The following is a 21,572-nucleotide window of genomic DNA, read 5'->3' as shown; positions in this document are numbered from 1 at the left end:
TGGTGGTCTAGTTTCTTTTTTTTTTTTTGCATGTACCTGTCCAATTACCCCAATACCATTTATTGAATAGACTGTTTTTACTCCATTGTATGCTCTTGCCTCCTCTGTCAAATATTAATTGACCATAAAGTCATGGAATATTTTTTTCCATCCCTTCAGTTTCAATCTGTGTGAATCTTTTGCTCTGAGGTAGGTCTTTTTTAGACAGCATATATATGGGTAATGTTTTCTTATTCATTCAGCTACCCTATGTCTTTTGATTGGAGTATTTAATCCAATTACATTTAAGGTTATTATTGATGGTACTTATTTGTTGCCATTTTTTTCTTTATACATATGTTCCTCTCTTTGTCTATATCTTCTTCTTAAAGCAGTCCTTTTAACATTTCTTGCAATGGTGGTTTGGTGGTAATGAACTCCTTTAGCCTTTTGTTTTTAATCTGGGAAGCTCTTTATTTTACCTTCTATTTTAAATGATAGCTTTTCTGTATTGAGTAGTCTTGGTATCACATCTTTGTTTTTCATTATGTTGAATATTTCATGCCAATCCCTTCTGGCCTCATGTGTTTCTGTTGACAGCCTTATGGGAACTCCCTTATAGTTAACGGTTTCTCTCTTTCTGCCTTTAAGATTCTCTCTTTGTCTTTAACCTTTGCCATTCAGTTATGATGTGACTTTGTGTGAGTCTCATTGGATTTGTCTTCATTGGCATTCTTGTGCTTCCTGATGCGACTTTTTCATTCACCAGGTTAAGGACTTTTTCTGTCATTATTTCTTCAAACAAGATTTTGTATCCCTTGCTCACTTTCTTCTCCTTCTGGTACCCCTATGATGTGACTATTGTTACATTTCATGTTGTCCCAAACTATGCTTGATTTTTAAAATTATTTTTTCTTTTTGTTACTCTGATTGGGTGGTGGGTTTTTTGTTGTTTTTGTTTTTACTTTTTCTTTCAAATAGCTGATTTGATCTTCTGCTTGATCTAGCTTACTTTTAATTTCTTCCAGTGTATTCTTGATGTTAGATATGGTATTCTTTATTTCCAACTGGTTCTTATTCATGGTTTCTGTGTCCTTTTTCATGTTGATGTAGTTCCTACTAAGTTCCTTATAGTTTTCATTAATTTACTTGTAGTTATCATTAAGTTCCTTAAACATCCTTATAACCATTGCTTTGAACTCTATGTCTGATAAATTGCTTGCCTCCATATTATTTAGCACTTTTCTTGGTGATTCCTCCTTTTCTTTTATTTGGGGGTTGTTTCTTTGTCTCCCTATTTTAGCTGTCTCCTTGTGTTTGTTTCTATGTATTAGATAGAACTGCTATGACTTCCAGTCTTTGTGGGATGGCCTTATGTAGTAAGTGTCCTGTGGGATCCAGTGGTGCAGTTTCCTTGATCTCCTGAGTTGGGTGTCTAGAAATGTCCCTTGTAATTATTTCGGCTCTCCTGTTGCAATTGCATGTTGATTGTTGTTGTCATGTTCGTGAGTGTGATCTCACTTTAGGCTGGCTGACTGTGAGGTTCAACCCCAATCACATCTTGTGAGCTGTTGTACAGGTATTCTCACTATACCTTTCAGAACTGCAGTCTTCACTGGCCCCTCACTGCCACATCTTCTAGCTACCATGTCCAGAAACTGCCACATGCATATTCTTATTTAATCCTCACAACCCTTTTCTACAGTAGGTATTACCATCTGATTTTTCAGATATAGATCACTCAGGCCCACTGAGGTAATGTGACTTGTCCAAGGCCAAGAAGTTTATAAATGCCAGAACCAGGATTTGAACTGAGGCCTTTCAACTCTTGGTTCAATGAACTCTGAGCCAACTATAGCTGTCACATGGGGCTTATGACCTTGAGGAATATGCTAAAGGCGTCATCTAGGCATCATAATGAAAGGAGAGGATAAATATTAGTGCTCATGACTATTATTTACTCTGGCTGGCTCCATCACACATTTGTTTGTCTGTCCCCCTGAGAACTCAGGTCTTTTTCCTTCCCTTTTATTTCATCTATCTCTTCTCTTTCTCCTCTTCCATTTATAGCTCACAATAACTAGGCATAAACAGCAGACAATGAAATAATTAAACAATGCCCTGGAAGACGGATGTTTGAGAATGGCTAATAGAAGACAGGTTTAATAGTTATGCCCACATTTATTAATTAATAGCTCAGATAGGTTTATTATAGATTGTTGTTTTTGTCTTGTTCAACATTTTTACCAATGGCATAAATAAAAGGAGATAAGGGGGAATATTTTATAGTATAAAGTTTCAGCCAGAAAGAAGATTCGACAGATATAAACCTTTATGCACTAAACAACATAGCAGCAAATAGATATAAGGCAAAAACTTTTAGAAAAACAAAGGAAATCTGATAAAAAACAAGATTTAAGAATTTTAGAAGTCTTTAATAAACTTATCTCAAATTTAACAGATTAATCAGGAAAAAAGTACATTAAATATGTACAGTACTTGAAACCATCCACCATCAGGCTTAATTTAAGAGACAAATGTAGAGTGTGTGCCCTACAAATAAATACACATGCTTCCCATAGAATTTACATAAAATTGATAGTGTTTTTGGTTACAAAGGGAAGGTTAATTGATTTTGTAAAGTAAATACCTTACCAGTATATTCTCTTATTATAATACTAGAGGCCCGGTGCACGAAATTCGTGCACTGGGGAGGGTGTCCCTCAGCCCAGCTTGCTTTTTAATGAAGTGGCAAAATGAAAAACACTTTTTATTCTCCCCTTCCTTCCTTTACAGCTTTTATTTAAACTTTGCAATTTATAAAAATTTCACTCCAATTTTCATTTCTTTACATTCAACATTATTTTGTATTGGTTTCAGGTTTTATATTAGTTACAGAATAGTGGTTAGACAATCATATACTTTACAAAGTGTTCCCCGATATTTCTAGTACCCACCTGGCATCATACCATCATTACAACACTACTGACTATATTCCCTATTTAAGTGACAATGGGTTTACAGGTTCCTTTCAGTCTTTCTTTTGTGTTTCTTGTCCTTCCTTTTCTTTCTCACTTCTTCCCTCATTTTCTTTATATAGTATCTCAATTGGCCATCAAAGCTCAGTGAAGGCACTGGGACACGCTTCATCCATTTTACAGACCAGGAAACTGAGGCCAATTCCAGTTGGCTGTGGAACTTGACTCAGCACACAGGAAGCCCTCAGAGCCATGCTCTTTGCGCTTCCTAAGGGGCAGCGGCCCAGCAAACAGAACAAACCTTCCAGTCAGGCTTCCCAGCCTCTTTCTCAAGCACCTCTTCATTGCGGATGCTCCACATTCTTTCCTCTTCCCCCATTCTTTACTGCCCCCCCCCCCCTTCTCCGAAGCAGGTGGAAGGCTTCCCACTCACTGCCTAGGCATGCTCTGCTATCGGACAGGGTGTAGCGAGCTTGCTTTTGGGTCAAGGCAGGAGCAGGAGTCACTGCCCCTGAAGTGTGAAGGCTGCCTGAGCGAGGCCCATTAGCACTGGGAGCTTCTCTGAATCATGTCAGTCAGTCCAGTACCCTGCAGTGCAGCACCCCTTCACGGAGGTGGCTCCACCCCTCAACCCCCGCCTCAAGGGTGAGGGTCCTTGCCCCTCTGCCAGGAGTCCTTCCATGCCCCTTGATCCCTGGCTGGGCCCACCCATGTCTTGGGGGCACTGCAGAACCTCTGTCTCTCTGCAGATGAGGGAGATCCCTGCCCTAGGTCTCCGCAAAGCTATGAATCTGTGGCCAGAGGCCTGGTCTGGGTCTCAGCAACCACATGCCTGAAATGTTCACAGGGACCCTGGGAGGTTCTGGGCGAGTCCTGCCATGCCTCCCACCCAGGGTGGCGATCTTCCCAGGGACCCTCGGGAGCGGCTGGCTCAGCCCGGCCACGCCCCCCGGGTGGCAATCGTCCCGGGACCCCCGGAACTAAGAGGATTGAGCACCGCCATCTTGGTCTTCTCAATGGCTGTATAGGCCACCCGGAGTCCCACCCCCAGCCTCTCGCAGGCCCAATCATGGGCATAGCGGAGGTGCGGTCAATTTGCATGTTTCTCTATTATAAGGTAGGATGATAAAACTAGAAACCAATAGTATATATTGCATGGGGCGACCAGGCCAGCAGAGGGTTATTGAGGGATGACCAAATGACTGAATAGCAGGCTGTGTGGGGCAACTAGGCTGGCAGGGGAGTTAGTGAAGGACAACCAAATGACTGAACAGCAGGCTGCGTGGGGCAACCAGGTCAGCAGGGGGGGCAGTGAGGGATGACCAAATGATCAAACAGCAGGCTGCTTAGGGTGACCAGGCCAGCAAAGGGGGGCCCTGAGGGGCGACCAGGCCAGCAGGGGGGGGGCGGGCAGTGAGAGGCGACCATGCTGGCAGAGGGGGTCAGTGAGGGGTGACCAGTCTGGCAGGGGGCATTTGGGAGCGACCAGGCTGGTAGGGGGGCCATGAGGGGCATCCAGGCCGGCGGGGGTGGGGGAGCAGCAGTTGGGGGTGACCAGGTCAGCAGTGGGGGCAGTTGGGGGCGACCAGGTCGGCAGGTGGGGGCAATTAGAGGCAATCAGGTTGGCAGGGGGGCAGTTGGGGATGACCAGGCTGGCAGGGAGGACAGTAAGGGGTGACCAGGCTGGTGCAGGGGGGCAACTCGGGGCAACCAGGCCGGCAGGGGGGGGCAGTTGGGGGCAATCAGGCAGGCAGGCAGGTGAGCAGTTAGGAGTCAGCAGTCCCGGATTGGAGAGGGTGCAGGCTGGGCTAAGGGACACCCCCCCGCCCCATGCACAAATTTCATGCACTGGTCCACTATTTTTTTTGTTTTGTTTTAAATTTCAGAGAGGAAGGGAGAGGGAGAGAGAGAGAGAAACATCAATGATAACACAGAGTCATTGATCAGCTGCCTTCTGCTCACCCCACACTGGATATTGAGCCTGCAACCCGAGCATGTGTCCTGACTGGGAAATGAACTATGACCTCCTGGTTCATAGGTCAATTCTCGACCACTGAGCCACACTGGTGGGCAGTTTATATATTTTAAACAGTCTTCTAAATAATTCTAGATAAAGGAAGTAATCAAAACCAACATTATAGATTATTTAGCTTACATTATGATTAAAATTTAAAATATAGCAAAACTTAGAAGGTCATTGAGTACACTGAACAACCATGTGATAAACAATTAAGACAGTGACAGGCTGGAAAGATGGACTGAATCTAACAAACATGAAATCTAACAGAATTATAGTTAAGATTTTGCAAAAAATCAAAAAGTCAATGGCAGAAGCACAAAGTGGGAGAGGTATGATTGAGTAGCACCATCTTTAAAACAAAAACCATCACACAAACATAAAGTTTAGAGTTTTTAGTTGACAAATGGGTCATGCCAAGAAAAATCATGTGATGTTAGGCTTCATGAATAGATATGCAGCATTAAGAACAAGAGAGGCAATAGCCCAGCTCTAATCTGCACTGAATAGTCATATACAGAATACTCAGTTTGGGGCTCTGTGATTTGAGAGAGCTAAATTAGAGCCCATTTTGCAAGGCATAAAGAGAATGGTGAGCAGACTTACCAAAAAAATACATGTGAGACATGATTCAAGGAAGTGGAGAGGCATGGCCTAAACCCAGGGCTATTCTTTGAAGTCTTAATGCTGTTTCAAATATATGGAAGGTTTTTAGGGAGAGGATGTTTATAATCATAGGAAGACACATTTCTATGGGCCAGAATATTCCAAAGATGAAAGAGTTGCTTAGAGATCCAGCAAGTCCCCTATCACTGGAGCTGTTCTAATATAGTTTGGTTAAATACTTGGTGAGGATATTGTGGTAAGAATTTTAATACTGGAAAAATAGGTGGTTGGATCAGACAAATCTCCCATCCCTGAAATTCTTCAATTCCCCTGGAATCTAGTGTTCCCCCAAGATGGTCCACAGGCTTCTGAGTTTGGTACCCAGAGTCTTAAACATTAACATTTTGAGCACAGGGCCTGTGGGTGGCATAAATGTCTGATTGTTTATAACCTAATTAAAACAGCATTAACCCATATGAAACAGTTCTTCAGAACTTAAAAATTAAATGTCAAATAAAGACGTGTAGTGTCCTAAGAGTTCAGAAAAGGGGGTCAGTGAGGGTTGGGATACATAGGGAAATCTATTGGCTCATGGAGAAGATTTCAAAGTCTATGCTTGTGTGCATCAAGCAACGAGTGGTTTAGAAATTATGGGAACAAAAATGTATATAAGAAGCAAACAGAATTGGTTGCCTTTTTCCTTTGGATGGAAGAATAAGGTGTGCCCATCTGAAACAACACACACTGTGAGCATAGATCTTTTCAGTGTCTCTCGCTATTATTGCTCTCACAGGTCCCTGCAGAGCTTCTTGGCTCTGCAGCTCCTGCTTTCACACAACCTTGTCTAATGGATTGGTCTGACAGCGGTTTTTATTGACTAAGCTTTGTATTCTTCATCTTCGATTGCCTCTGACCCTTACAATCCCAACAACCCTTTTACCCTTGAAACTAAGGCCCTCCTCCCCTTGGAGGAATGCTGGTCCTTGCGCTCCACAGCTCCTGATAATAATTATCATAATAAATAATCCCTACATTTATTTAGGGCTTTGTAGTTCCAAATGCTTTCCACACCTGCTCTCTTGTTTGACATTCATCATGACAGTGCTGGGAAGAATGCAGGGCAGGTGCTATCCTGGGATATAAGGTCACTTGTCCAAGGTCACATGGCTCTGGGATGGGCCCCTAGGGCTCTGACTCCTGAACTGGCTTCCCGTATGTCTGATCCAGGCTGGTCATGAGTCAGAGCGCATCCTCAAAAGTCATTCAGGCCTGGGCAGTCTCCCAGGAGGCCAGCCAAGCCAACACATTTCCAAAGGCCTGGTTCCATGTATGAGTCTGGTTGGGCCCAGGATCACTGATCCCCACCTGGACTCCCGATGCTTCTTTGTAGTGGACTCAGCCTGTGTGAGTGAGGGCCGGGAGTACACACCTTTCGGAGGTGACATCTGCCTTCCCTCCAATTGTTTTTTTTAGCAGTTTGCAAAATTACTTCATGACTAGCAAACTGACAAGCATAGAGTTTATTAATTTAATCAAATAAAACTTAGAGCAAAGTTAATGTAACACATTTAATGATAGTACAGAATTAATGCCCTGCATAGTTTTTAGGCATAAATGGTAAACAGTTTATGAATGACTGTAATTAGTATTACTTTAACAGAGCCAAATTAATTTCTTAATTCCTCTCATCTCACTTTATTAGTTCTCCAGTATTTATATAGTTGAAATTGCTGTCTAAAGTTTTCCTTGACACCATTTGCCATCTAGCATCTGAATTTCTTCACATACAGCAAGATAATTCCTGGGACCAAGAGAAAAGACCATTTTTCTTTCTGAAAGTTCTTTCGAACTGTATTCATTTCTGTCCCTGAGATGTTCCCATTTAACAGCAGGTGTTCTTGTTCCTTATTTCTCTGTAAGATTTTCTTGTATTGTCATGGGTTAGCTAAGAACAAAAGTAACCATCCAAAACATCTGTCATTTACCAAGAACAGATTTCTTACTCTTAGCTGAAAAGGTATTTGTTGCACCCAGGATGTCAAACACAATGATAAACACAGGGCTGCAGCTCATGGAAGTCTCGGAGAGCTGTCACCTTCTACTGAGCACATCTTGGGACCATTGCTGTACTCACTCAAAGTCATGTTTCTGGTCTTGGATGTACTGGTACAGCTAAGAAAGGGAACTCAGAGGCTGGTGCTCTAAGGAGTGACCTTGACCATGGAGATTCACACCAGTTCCTTTTTCAGGGTCTGTTTCGTGGTTTCTGTAGAATTAAAAGGATGCCAATCCAAATGGCTCCTTAGTCATTGCTCAGTCTGGGCAAGTGACAGGTAGCAAGAGAGGAAGGGGCAGTGAGCAGGCTGTGGTGCAATCTTAGGCAGCAGGGACAGCTGACACTGGGTTAGAGTCCCAAGTGGACATAGGGAGGTAGGGCTTAAAATGATGGAAGGCTCACGGGAATAAATACATACCCATCCTTGATGTTTTCTTCAGAAATCTCCCCAGTACCTCTTAGAACTGAGACTAGAACTGTTTCCTCAATTATTAAAGTCTTCTTACTTGAATTAAGGGTAGAGGGGGCTTGCTATCATTTGAGTTTAGGATGACAAGTGCCAAAATTTGCAGGATGTGTTGTGTTACAAGCTCAAAACAGACCTTGAGAGCTGTGACCTTGGCCTGTTCACTGGAGCCTGGAGTTCCTTTAATAGGAGAGAAAGGGCAGCGAGCAGGGGCAGAGAGGGGGCCTGTCACTGCAGGTCAGAGAAAAGGTATAGAAACACAATACCCTGGGAATGTTAGTGCGCAGTGTGATAACTTCCGGTCTCAGTTCAAATGCTAGTATCTGATCCTTCCTGTTTGAATTTGGGGGCAAAAAGGAGGAACAACCCCAGGGTGACTTACAAGCCTTGTCCTCACAGCCTCTTTTGTTTTCATCTGTGCAGGAGCCATGAGCTTCCTTCCTGTCTTGTGGGGCTCTTCTGAGTGGGGGGAGGATGGTGAGAGTGGGGATGAAGACATCTCATTATAACTCTAGCCTTTAACCAGCCTCACAGTCTCATACTGTCTGCCTGTGGCCCCGAGCCTAGAGGGCATGAGCACCTGGGCAGGTTGGCCCCTTCCTTTGCAGGGGGCATAGTGGTGGTGGTTGTCATTATCATGCAATCTTTTGAGCTCTTATGAGAAAAATGTATCCCACAAACTTCAGCACACAATTCTAGGAGAGCCCTCTGATAGTGCGGCTCAGGTGGTGCTGATGTAGCCAGGTAGAGAGAACGCGACCAACGTGGGAATGACATAGACCAAGAAGCCGAACAGGAAAGAAGCCCACACAACTTTATGCAGTTTACAAACAGGGGGGTCAGTGGGCAGGAGGCAGGGTGAGTGTAGCAGAGGCCAGGGCCTTGGTGTTAAATAAAGCTGATAGAGCCAGGGCAGCTTCGCTGAGGAGCATGTGCATGGCCGGGTGTGATGGTCTGAAGGAGGAAGAGGAGAGGGTCCTGCTGGCCTCTGTAGTCAGCTGATCCTGAGGACCTGATCCTGCAGCTCAGACTGACCTGACCCCCACCACCCACAGCTCCAGTGGGGTTCTGGTGCCCAAGCTCTAGGACTTGCATCTGTGGGATAAAAGAATTTCAGTGTAGGCCTCATCAGACTCTCCTTTTGCCCTCTCTGCAGGAAAATTGCTGCTTATGATGAAGAAATCCAGCATCTCTATGAGGAGATGGAGCAGCAAATCAAAAGTGAGAAGGAGCGGTTTCTCTTGAAGGTAAAAGTCACCTCCGGGGCTTGGCTCTGCGGGCCAGGTTGATCTCGCCTACTCTGACTACCTCTCCCAAGTTAAGATTGCAATGCCTCACCCATGGCACTACTGATTCCCTTTTTCTCATCTTGATTTATAATTATTTCAAGACATGTGTTACCTTCAAATATAACATATAATGTACTTGTTTATTTTTATTGATGGTCATCTGTCTGCTCCCACTAACATGTAAGCTCCACAAGAGCAGGGATCTTTAACTTTACTACCTAACATATCCTTAGCACCTTGACCATGCCTGGAACGTAGTAGGTACTCAACAATTGTTTGTTGGATCAATGAGTAAATGAACAAGTGAATGAATAAATGAATGAAAGGATGAAGGTGCATGCTTTACCAGTTTAAGCAGCCTGAAGACTGGGTCTGACACTTGCTCTAGACCCTATGGTAGGCCCACACAAATGGACCAGCTCACTCCACTCCCTAAGGGGACCATCCTTGGAGCTTGTACATCCCACCCTTTCCCCTTAGACACCTAGAAAATTTAATACCCAAGACAAACGAAATCCCGCCTTTCTGAGATACCATGGGAGAACATTTAAAACTCACATTTCCCATTCCTACTCTGGCACTTAGCCTACTACCTGGCCTTGCTATTTGTCTTGGGAGGTCAGAACTGGTAAAATCATCACCTCTTCCAGGCTAAGCTAAGCATATCCATATTCATAAAACAAAGTTATAGGAAACTCTATTTTCCATTTTTGGATTATCTACTTGGTAGGTTCTCAGCAGAAAAGTTTTGATCTTGAACAGTGACCTCCTGTCTTAGTCATTTTGGGCTGCTATTACAAAAATACCATAAAATGGTTGACTTACAAACAACAAACATTTACTTCTCACCATTCTGGAGGCTAGAAGTCCAAGATCAGGATGGTCAGGTTCTGGTGAGAGCCTTATTCTGGGTCGCAGACTGCCAGCTACTCTTTGTCTCCTCACATGGCAGAAGGGCAAGCAAGCTCTCCAGGGTCTCTTTTATAAGGGCACTAATCACCTCCCAAAGGCCCCACCTTTTAATACCATCACCTTGGGGTTTAGGTGACAGCATATAAATTTTAGGGGACACAATACAGAGACCACATCATCCCTGGCCACTCAGCACTGGGGCTGTTGTCACAATGTCTTTTTTCCCTGCTAATGTGGCTGGTTTGAACCATTTTTTAGTTGTATGCAGCTTTGATCATCCATACCACATCTTCATTTATTATCACAGATGTCATTGAAATGGAGAAGGAGTCTGGATGCCTTCCAGAAAAAGCCAGTCATGTTCTTTAACTAGAGCCTTATGGAGACTTGTCAATATCCCCAGACCTCCTCCCTGTTCCTTTTTAGAGCTTTAAAACACTCTGGCTGCCCCCCAACCTTCAGCATAGGGAGTGAGTATATGGCAGACAGAACTCACACACTCCTCACCTACCAGACCCTGAAACAGTCCTCCGAGAACAGCAGCCTTCCCCCACCCTGCAGTAGGAGAGCCACTTCCTTTACCCAAAATGGCCCACTGCACAGAGGGGCTGAGCTCAGGGGCATTTGCCCCTCTGCTTGGGTCATGACAACAGGTCAAAGTCCTGGCTAAAGAAAGGGGATGCTTCCAGAAGCAAAAGTGGGCCAACGCATGGGGATTGGGAGTGGGAAGAGGTCAGAGGAAAACATTTAAGGGCAAATCAGTATCACAAAGGTGACCTGAGCATGCTGCTGCTTCACCCACCTGCCCCTTCTGTCCCCTGCTTCTCCCTTCTCAATAGCAAACGCCTTTCAGACTCAGGGCTTAGATTTATGTTTTCTGCATAAGCATGGAAACTATTAGAAAGTGCTATGGCATGCTACTAAGCCTTGGATACGCAGGCTTTTGCCGGGCCACAGTGTGAGCGCAGTGGTGTTACAGTTGATGACAGCATGGAAAAGCAGGACCTTTCGGGGTTTGGATTCTGGCTCTATGGTTAGCAGCTTGTTGACCATGAGGGAAATATTAGTCACTTGCACACACAGCTCCAGGTACTAGACTCTCAAAGCTCTGTGCTGCGGGGCAGTAAGACACTTGCAGGCCCATGGTGGAGATGGCAGCATCGCCATGGGGATCTGTAGCTGCTCCCCTCCCAGCACTGCCCACCGGGTACCTGCCCCATGAGCAGCAGACAAGCCAGATGAAGCAGGTTTCCTGTAACAGAAGTTGGGAGCAGGAGCTGCCTCATCAAATCTGCTTCTGCCATTACGTGTGGTTGAGATGAGGACAGTCGCAGGCTGTCCCTGAGCTGCAGTCACCTGCCTGAAAATGGGCAGAGGAATCAAGGTAGCATTTACGAACAATGAGCCCAGGAAATACCCTGAACCTTTCAACAGAGGTGTCCAAAGGCCTCTGCCCCAGAGCAGCCATGTTTCCTGACTGTTGCACCATCACGCGCAACCTGCCAGCAGGACGGGCTGCCCCTCCAGTGCAGCCTCCACAGCTGTCCTTCTCGGGAAGGCATTGTTCCATGGGATGGGCAACCGGGGCTCCTACAGTGAGTTATTGGAGGTTATGGTGGTTTCTTCTCTTCCTGCATGGTTTGCACCTTCAGGCAAGTGGAAAGCTACAAGCGGCATGGGTATTTTTGTTTCTATTCTATGAACAAAGACTCCATGATCTAGAAGAATGAGCAAGTTAGCTGGGCAAGGCCAGGCCTGGAATTCAAGTCTCCGGACGTCCAGTTCAGGGCCTTTGCACCATTCCAGGCTCTGTTGAGAGTGTCAGGCATCCTGACAACCTACACACTTTCCTCTTTATCCCGCAACCAGGTCTCTTTTGCTCCTGCATCATCAGGGTCTCTGCATCCCTGAGTGGGGAAGCTTAGTTCTAGGATGGGAGGGAAGGTACATCAGGAGGAAGGGAAAATCTCAGTCAGGGTCAGAAAACAGTGAGGACCTAGACCCAAAAGAAATGATGCCCTGTGTTTCCAGAGTGAGGGTCATTTAAAGGGTGAAATGACAGGCCCAACGTGGAGCAGAATATCCACATGGAAGGATAATCCACCCCCCAATTTACAGATGAGGAGACAGCCTGAGATTTGAGGTCAGGCCCTGTTCTCTTCTCCCTGCTCAGTACTCCCCCACTTACTGACACTGCTTTTACAGGGCGGGAGGGGTACATTGTCGCCAGTCAAGCCACACTTAGCACTTGCACTCTGTATCTCACTGGGCTGCACCAACCAGCTGGCAGATCACCAAGGCCCTGGGATGCTATGGGGAGGCCCCCAAGTCCACCAGGATGGGCAGGCCCTGCTGACGAGCAGGTTCAAGGTGGGAAAAAGTCTCCATCCCAGGTGCATTTATGCCTCCCGTGTCCCTCTCTCTGGCAGGACACAGAGCGCTTTCAGGCCCGCCGTCAGGAGCTGGAGCAGAAGCTGCTGTCTAAGGAGCAGGAGCTGGAGCAACTTTCCCAGAAGCAGAAGCGGGTATGCTGTGTCCTCAGACGCCCGGCCCTCACTGCATCCTCTTCTCTGGCTCTGGCCCACTTTCCCCGACATTCACTTAAGGACTTCTCCCTTTTTCAATCTGAAAGAACCATTTAGTTGTACAAGAGAGCATTTGAAATCAGAGATGATCCCAAGATAAAGCCTTTGCTTCTCCAATGCCAGGTGTTTAAATTGAGAAGTTGCTAAGAATTTTCCCTTGAAGTATCTGCAGACATTGCCGTATAATTGTGCCCAGGAGCCACCCGAATGCCAAAACGTTAATTTGTTCCCTGCTTGCTGTATAAGAGAGGAGGGGAGTGCTGAGGTACAAGGGACACAGTCCCTGGTACTTTGGGGGAGGCTGCAGACAGTACTGTCTGCCCGCCAGGATGGCCATGGAGCCTCCAGCAGGAAGAGGCTCTTCAAAGGTCAGATTTTCCATCCCCATCTCCCCCTGGACGTGGTTCATCACCTCCTTTATGACTGTTCCATCTCCTGAAGATGGATGCAGACACAGACGCTCCTCTGATGCACCTGAGCTCCCAGCAGGCAGGCTGGGTGGTGCACGGTGTCCATCCACGATGGCTGGGAACGCCTGGCTAATGACCCCAGAAAGATTGATTACCTCGGCAAACCTCAGGCTCACTGCCTCCTCTTCAAAGCCAGGGCTCATGGAGGGGAGAGACCAGAGCGCCACTAATCCTCCTGTTTTGTCTTGTGTTGGAAGGAATCCAGCCCTGGACAGACCCAGACACATTGCTGCAGTTTAAATAGAGAGGGCTATTTTTAGCAACACATGAAAATGTGTGTGAAGACACCCCATGCTAAGGCTGCAGACTGCTCCACTCCTGCTGCTACCCAATCTATGGGTTTGGGTTTCTTTCCTCTGCAGCAAGATGGTTTCAACTCCAGGAAATGGCAGCTGCCTTCCCATCCCCCTTCCACAGCCTTACCATGACTTGCTTCTCCTACCCTTTCTCCTCCTCACTATTATGCACTAAGTCCTTACCAATTAGAGTTATCCCTCACATGAATGATTGCCACTCGATTTACTTACTGCATGCTTACCTGATTACACAGGAGCCTCCTGAGAATCACACAAAATTCCTCATCGTTTCTTCCTCCTCCCCTTACTGGCTGCATTCATTAAACTAAATTTTTTATAATCAGTTTGCCTTGGTTTGATGCTTCCTCTAGTGAGAGGGTTGGAAGCTCTGCAAGGCATGAGCACTAGCCAAGAAAAGCTGAAGTCATTCAAATGCAGGTTTTTAGTTGCTTTAGGAACATGTTTGGTTTGACCTATATTAGCTATTTCTTAGGAATTTTCTGGCTACCATCAAAGCTTCTGTAGATTAAAGGAATTGGACTTACACAGCTGAGAGAAGGAAAGGTAACAGATAGATTTATCTCAGTATTCAAAATTGGGAGGGATGTTTTATGAGGATACCCCTTACTTAGTGTTCTCCATTCCATTGATGGCCAAGGAGAAGAAACTGGCTTAAAGGACAATAGGAAGGACTTATTTTAGATCTTAAGTCCATTGATGAGATGATGATAATTACCATTGAGATAAGAGTCAAAGGTGGATGTGGAATTTCCTTTTCTCGTAGCCCCATGGAGACAAGGGAGAGCTGAGATTGTTCAGGAAGCTCCTCCTGCTTCCTGCAGTGTATACATGTGAATGAAGAAACAGGACAAAGCTTGAGGGCAGTGAGGGGTACAGCGATGGTCCCTGCCCACCAAGTGGAAAAAGCTAGATGAGGCCAGGGTAGGCCAGCCTGACAATGGTGCTTGCCTGCCATTCCTCTCTGTCACCCATTCCTTTCCAGCTGGAGGGCCAGTGCACAGCCCTGCATAACGATAAGCATGAAACCAAAGCGGAGAATACCAAGCTGAAACTCACCAACCAGGAGCTGGCCCGGGAGCTGGAGCGCACCTCCCGGGAGCTGCAGGATGCCCAGCAGCAGCTGGAAAGCCTCCAGCAAGAGGCCTGCAAACTCCACCAGGAGAAGGAGATGTGAGTGTGGCCTTTAGGCACCCCTATCACTGCTCTGCAGCTCCCTCCCTGTGGTGAGCATGCCATCTCCCCGCTTGGAGACCCTGTCCCTTTGCCTGTAAAATGGGGATTGGACCCCTTGCTCCCTAAGATCTCGTCTAGTTTCCTGAAACTATTAGCAGATCAATGCTGTGCTGAGCATTATCTAGGACAGTGATGGCAAACCTATGACATGCATGTCAGCACTGACACGCGTAGCCATTTCTGATGACACGTGGCCGCATGCTGAGGATGAAACATTTGCGAAATAATGTTTTTTCCTCAAAGTGACACACTACCCGAGTTATGCTCAGTTTTTTGGTGAAGTTTGACACACCAAACTCAAAAGGTTGCCCATCACTGATCTAGGATATAGAGCTCTGTCCTTGGAAAATTTATTATGTGATCAGGAAGATATGTTATCCAACCAACAAATATATTTCAGTCTGTGAGAAAATGCTGAGTGAGCGGATAGACAAAACATGACTGCAGTAGTTTTGGAACCTGGGAGACCGAAGCGGACGGAAGTGAAGCCCGAACACTTCCGAGATGGACATGTAATTGGATGGGGCATGTGACGGTGCCCTGGAATCTTCACTCCAGCTCTGCCCCCTTTCCCTACAAGTATTCTTCTGCATGGGCTGGTCAGGCAGCCCCACACCCCTCGGGGCCTGGTTTGCTAGTGAACTGCTTGTGGTGTCAGGACAGGGCTCAGCTTGTGAGGCAGAGGCATGCCTGAGAAGATTCCAGGTATGGTCTGTGTGTTAAGCTGGAGAAGTTGCTGAGGAATATCAGCATTTATCTTGTCTTAGGAGTGTTAGGTTTTGAGACCAAATGCATTCTGAGGCCTAGGGAGAAGAATCTCACTTGTTTATTTATTCATTCATCTCTCCATATATTTATGTACTTATTTAGCAAATATTTATTGAAAACTACTCTGTGCCAGGTACTGTGCTGAGCATTCAACATATCTCACGTCGATAGTTTAACATTATCTCCTGTGACCTTTACAGCATCCTGATGTGGCAGGGACGCTTATGATCAACTTTGATTTATAGATGAGGAAACTGAGGTTCAGAGGTTTTTTAGCATCTGTCCAAGAAGTTTAATGCTAGACACTCTTGGTTACCCTCCCAAGGAATAATGAGCCAGCTAGAAAATATTTACACGGGCATTGGACTGGCCAACATTCACTCACTCATTTGTTCATACACTCGTTCATGTCTTTATCCATTCATTCTGCGAAATGTTTTTGTGTGCCTGGTCCTGTGCTGGGTAGGACGAAAGTCTGATTTTAGAGGAAAGACAGTATTACTTACCAATGCTCGATGTTATACATATATTCACTTTCCTTGCTCAAAAGTGAAAGCCCTCACTCTGTCAGCTGTTGGCAAAATGTTGGTCCATCGGCCTAAATCAAATTGTCCTGCTGTCTGGCTCACGGGTGGTGTCTTGTACCATGTGGGATTGATTGCCTAGGGTGAGAGGGAGGTGTTTGGATTTAAAGTTTTACCCTAGATACCTGCAGTTAAACACACACACACACACACACGCACGCACGCACACGCACACGCACACACGCCAATTTTTGGGTGACCAGTGGAAAGACAGTGTATTTCATTGTAAACGAGCAAAATCAGTTCCTCCTCATTGAAAGCAGGTCAACAAGGCACAGGCATTTAACTTTGCAAACAATGAAGGATTCAGGCTTTTAAAATTCAATCAAGTTCTAAAAGCAACAAACATCTGAAGGCGCAGGCATTAGAATAGCAGATGGAAATGAGCACACAGCGTGGAGTACCAGATCACAACAGGAGGATTCAAATCTTCCCGAAGCCTCATCTTAATTAACCAAGCCAGAGATACAGTCTCTGGAGGTTGGGAATTAAAAAAGAGGGGAGGAGGGATAGGAGGAAGAGATAAATGATTCCTCCCTTCACAACTTGTTTTGGAGAAGCGTGCAGTGTCCTGTACAGTCAGAAAGAGTGCTGGAGCCCCGGAGAGCATGTCCTGGCCTTCCAGGGAGGTCAGGAGAGAAGGCAGCGAGAGCCTCGCTTGTCCTCTATAGAACAGAGTCCCAGACCGCCAGGACTGATAGGACCTAAATGCTCTAATCCAGTGGTTCTCAACCTTTTTAATGCTGCGACCCTTTAATACGGTTCCTCATGTTGTGGTGACCCCCAACCATAAAATTATTTTTGTTGCTACTTCATAACTAATTTTGCTACTGTTAATGAATCGTAATGTAAATATCTGTGTTTTCCGATGGTCTTAGGGTCGAAACCCACAGGTTGAGAACCGCTAGCAGGGTTGCCTAATCCATCTCTCCTTTTATAAATGAAGAAACTGAGGCTCAGAGAGGTATAGTGACCAACCCAAAGCCACACAGCTAGTTAGTTCCAGAAAATGGGACAGAGCCTGGTTCTGATGCCTTGCTGCCTGACACTGCTTCACAGCTGGGAGGGGAAGAGGGAAGATTCAGAGATAAACAGACTGAGTCATTTATCAGCTAGAATTCTGAACGGGCAAATTGATTTTCCTGTTCTCTGAAGATGCTCAAGGAAGGAGAACTAGATTTTAAAATATGATAAAGAAAGAACAATCAAGCAGGGAAGATAATAAAGATGAAGGTCAGCTGAAAGCACCTCTCCGTTTATTTTGTTAATTAACTTTTATTTAGGGTAGTTTATGACAAGGCACAAAATTCAAAGGGCACAAAAGGATATGCACTAAAAAGAGGTTTGCCTCTATCCCCTGCCTTACCACTTCTGGCCTCCAGCCACGCAGAGGCCACCAGTCATGGTTTTTTGTGGGTCCTTCTAGAGAGTTCTAAGCATATGCAAGTGCACATGCATACACACAATTTTCACTTACAAAATGGTAGCACATTATTCTGCATTTGCCTGCATTTTTCACTTGACAGTGTATTTCGGAGTGTGCTCCATATCTCATCTGTCTCCTAAAAACAAACCCAATAGCAGTTCCCTAACAGCAACCATACATCTCTCACCAGCTACTCCTGTGAAAAAGACAAGTTCTTCCCCTTTCAGTTCACATATTACCAGTGTAAACATTTAGAATGTCTGGGTTAGAAGGACTTCCAAGGTCATTTAATCAAACATCCAAGTGCCTTTTTTCACCCAGAAATGCTTTTCTTTTTGTTAACACGAAACAATCTGAATATGTTTCTATGTGTATAAATGGGTCTGAGCAGTTCAAACCCACCTTGTTCAAGAGTCAGCTGTATTTTCTATCCCTGGTTGGTGGCATCTGTGTAAGTGGAGGGTCAATTTAACTTATATGGATTTCCAACTGCTCAGAGGATTGGCACTTCCAACCCCCACATTGTTCAAGAGTCTGATGTCTATTTATCTATATACTAGAGACCTGGTGCACGGAATTCATGCACAGGTAGGGTCCCTCAGCCTGGCCGGGCATCAAGGCCGATCAGGGTCTTCTGGCTGCTGGCCAGGGCCTTCCTTCCTTCCACACTGCCCCCTGGTGGTCAGTGAATGTCATAGCAAGTGATCGAACTCCCGGTCTTCAGGTCGAACTCCCTAGGGGACAATTTGCATATTAGGCTTTTATATATATAGATATCCAACTGGATGAATGTTTACTAGACAAATGAACAGATGTGTTTGCATGGATATGTAATATAATATACTAGTGGCCCAGTGCACAAAATTTGTGTACCTGGGGGCGGGAGGGATCCCCCAGCCGGGCCTGTGCCCTGTCACAGTGTGAGAGCCCCATGATTCATTGCCCCAAAGAGGTAGGCCCTACCCTCCCATCCAGGGCTCCTCGATGGATTGCCCCAAAAAAGTAGGCCGGAGCCAGGGGAGACCTTCGGACCCCAGGCTGTGGCAGAGGCCTGCGGACCCCCAGGGGCGGGCCCACAGCAGAGGCCTCCCTCTGTGTGTGCCTGCCTAACTCCCGTCATGGCCCCACCCCCATCCCCAATGCTGCAAGACCCCGTCCACCCGCGCCTGCCGTGCATGCCGCCTGCTGAGCGGTCGTGACATATGGTGTTCTGGACAATTTGCATATTCCTCTGTTATTATATAGGATTATTATATAGGATGTGTGTATATATGTGTGTTGGTATAGCTCCAATGGTCAGCTGGTTCTGTAGAACAAGGCCAGAGAAGACCTGTAACACCTTCTTATTTAGGAATTGGCTCCTTAGTCAACCTCCCTGGGAGAACCCAGACCTGAGATCTGCAATGAGTGGTTCTCCATAGCGGGGGTAAGCTGTCCACTCCCTCTGCCCCCAGAGAGAAGCAGGACCAGCTGGGGTCACATGAAGCTCCCAGGCAAGCTTGGCTCCTGGGGCACAGAGGCAGCCAGGAGGCAGCTCTCACTGCCAATCAGAGCAGAATCCTAGACAGGGGTTTGGGAACCTGGTTCGGGTAATGGCAAATATGTTGTTTTTCCCCCAAGTTGAAATTAAATATAATTGGTAATAAAATGTTAGGAATTTGCAGCTCTGCAGGAGCCAGAGAAGTTTTGTTGCTTAATTAGGATTATCTGAGGTGAACTTAGAATTTAATTCAGTCTGTTATTATTGTAAATTGACTTTATAATTATTCTATAAAGGGGGGAAAGCCATCACAGATACCTCTTCAGGAACCAGGTCATTGTGAGCTTGGCTGAGTCTTATGGACCCAGCAAACTGGTTCTGTTTTCTCCAGCTCAGTGACATGGATGGGTGGCCGAAGGTGACTGTCCTTGCCCAGCCCAGGGTGTGCACAATCCAGATGCTCTGACAGCCTATGCAAGTTGATGATGTTATCAGGCTGTAAGATGCTCCCTTCACTAAATGCCGTGCTGTGGTTTGGAGAGGTGGAACTTTGCGTCCTTTGCATAAAACATGGTGCAGAGCACAGAGGAAAGGATGGAGGTGAAGTTATGAAGTCAATCATGGTTTATTTCCCAGTGTCTCCAGTTATGCCTTTTTTCCTTTCTTCCCTGAGTGTTGTTGAGTACCTCCCCAACTCACCTCTACTCTTCCTTCCCTCCCTCCCTCCCTCCCTCCCTCCCTCCCTCCCTTCCTTCCTTCTTTCCTTCCTTCCTTTTTCCCTCCCCACTCTTTCCTTCCCTCTCTCCTTTCTTCCTTCCTGCTGCTTCTTGTTGACTCTGCCTGCGTGCAGGGCCCTGCAGGGAGCATTCAGATGTAAGCAAACTTGACAGGACCCTGCCTTACTACCTTGCCCTCCAGCCACCCATGCAACTTTCAGCTTCTCTCTCCCTTCCTCACAACTCCCGATATGGCCACCATGTTCACACTGTGATATAAATGGCTGATTGTAACTGATGCATTAAGTCTCTGCTTTATAGCTAGAAATAAGAAATCTAAGTCAAAGAAATGAGTGATCAATGGTGGAAATCCCAGATATCTGAAAACAGATTGGAGACTTTGGGAGGAGGTGAAGCAGGAAAATGATTCTTTGAGAGCTCCTGGAAACAAACCTAACCAGCACCCAAGGGAAAAAGAATAGCAGTTCTGCTCTCATCCTCCAAGACTGGGCTGGAGACGAATATTGATTCTAATCCCCTGAACCTAGGGGGCAGGACCATTTGGAGCCTGGGAAAACAGTGGTTCTCTATCATAGATGACGTGCGAGTGGCTGTGGAATGAGCATGTCTGGGGCCAGGAGGCCTTGATGAGGACCCTGGATTGTTTGTGTGAGCTGGGAGGATTATTAAAGTTCTGCCTGTGTCTGTGAAATGGGGTGTCTGTGATGACTAACTGAGGTCATGGCTGTGAGCACTTGCACGTGGCAGGTGCTCTCCAAGGAAGGTCATGTTCCTTGAAACCCCTCAGTCCCCAGCGCGGGCACTGCCTGCTGGTTCCAGTGTGAGGGCTCCTGGGTGCCTCATACCCCGTAGCTCCCCCCCCCCACACACACACACCAGAACAATCATTCATCACTGCTGTTTGCCTCCTCCTCAGGGAAGTGTACCGCGTGACGGAGAGTCTGCAGCGGGAGAAGTCGGGGCTCCTGAAGCAGCTGGATTTCCTGAGGTGGGTCAGCGCTGTGTGTGTTCTGAGAGCGTATCCCAGATGCCTCAGGTGGGGGCCAGGCTGAGTCCTCCCTGCCTACATGCTGGAAAATATAGCCACTGAGAGAGCGCCCTCATTTCCCTGTCCTTGACATATTGTTCAGACACCAAGTACCACCCTCTCCATTATGTTTGGTCCATCTACACATGCCCACTTCCCTCTCCAGTTTATACCCCTTCTCAGTGTCTCTCACAGCACCCTGAATGGCCCTTGTCTGGTAGGAGGGGACCTGAATTGATTGAGCATCTACACTGTGCCAGCCATACTACCCCTCTCATCTTCAACAAAACTTAGGAAAGTAAGTAGGGCAGTTGTTAATACAGGCAGTTGTTAACTGATGAGGAAGTTGATATTAGAGAAGTGAGATAATTTACCAAAAGGGACACAGCTACTCACTGGTGGAGCCAGAACTGAGATCCACATCGGGTCGATTCTCTTTATCCTGCCGTATTCCATTCATGTTTGTTGAATGAGTTCAGGCACACCTCATTTTATTGTCCTTTACTTTGTTATGCTTTGCAGATATTGTGGTTTTTTACAAAGTACATGTTTGGGGCCATGGTGCATTGGGCAAGTCTATTGGTGCCATATTTCCACAAGGCTCAAATGATGTGTTGCATTTTTTAGCAATAAAGTATTTTT

At 46.1% G+C, this 21,572-nt stretch overlaps 1 protein-coding gene across 1 annotated transcript in view; it reads left to right on the top strand.

Moving 5' to 3' along the window:
• Positions 1–21,572, top strand: part of CRACR2A (calcium release activated channel regulator 2A) — a 77,737-nt gene that overhangs the window by 23,733 nt on the left and 32,432 nt on the right. The window contains exons 5-8 of the mRNA XM_054719716.1: positions 9,259–9,349; positions 12,733–12,828; positions 14,658–14,845; positions 20,820–20,891. Coding sequence (XP_054575691.1) covers positions 9,259–9,349; positions 12,733–12,828; positions 14,658–14,845; positions 20,820–20,891 — 447 coding nt within the window. The remainder of the gene's footprint in view (positions 1–9,258; positions 9,350–12,732; positions 12,829–14,657; positions 14,846–20,819; positions 20,892–21,572) is intronic.

Source organism: Eptesicus fuscus, chromosome 7, assembly GCF_027574615.1.
Source record: "Eptesicus fuscus isolate TK198812 chromosome 7, DD_ASM_mEF_20220401, whole genome shotgun sequence".
Classification (NCBI taxonomy): Eukaryota; Metazoa; Chordata; class Mammalia; order Chiroptera; family Vespertilionidae; genus Eptesicus; species Eptesicus fuscus.
Note: the sequence above shows the minus strand (reverse complement) of the source record. Positions and strands in the feature narration are given on the sequence as shown.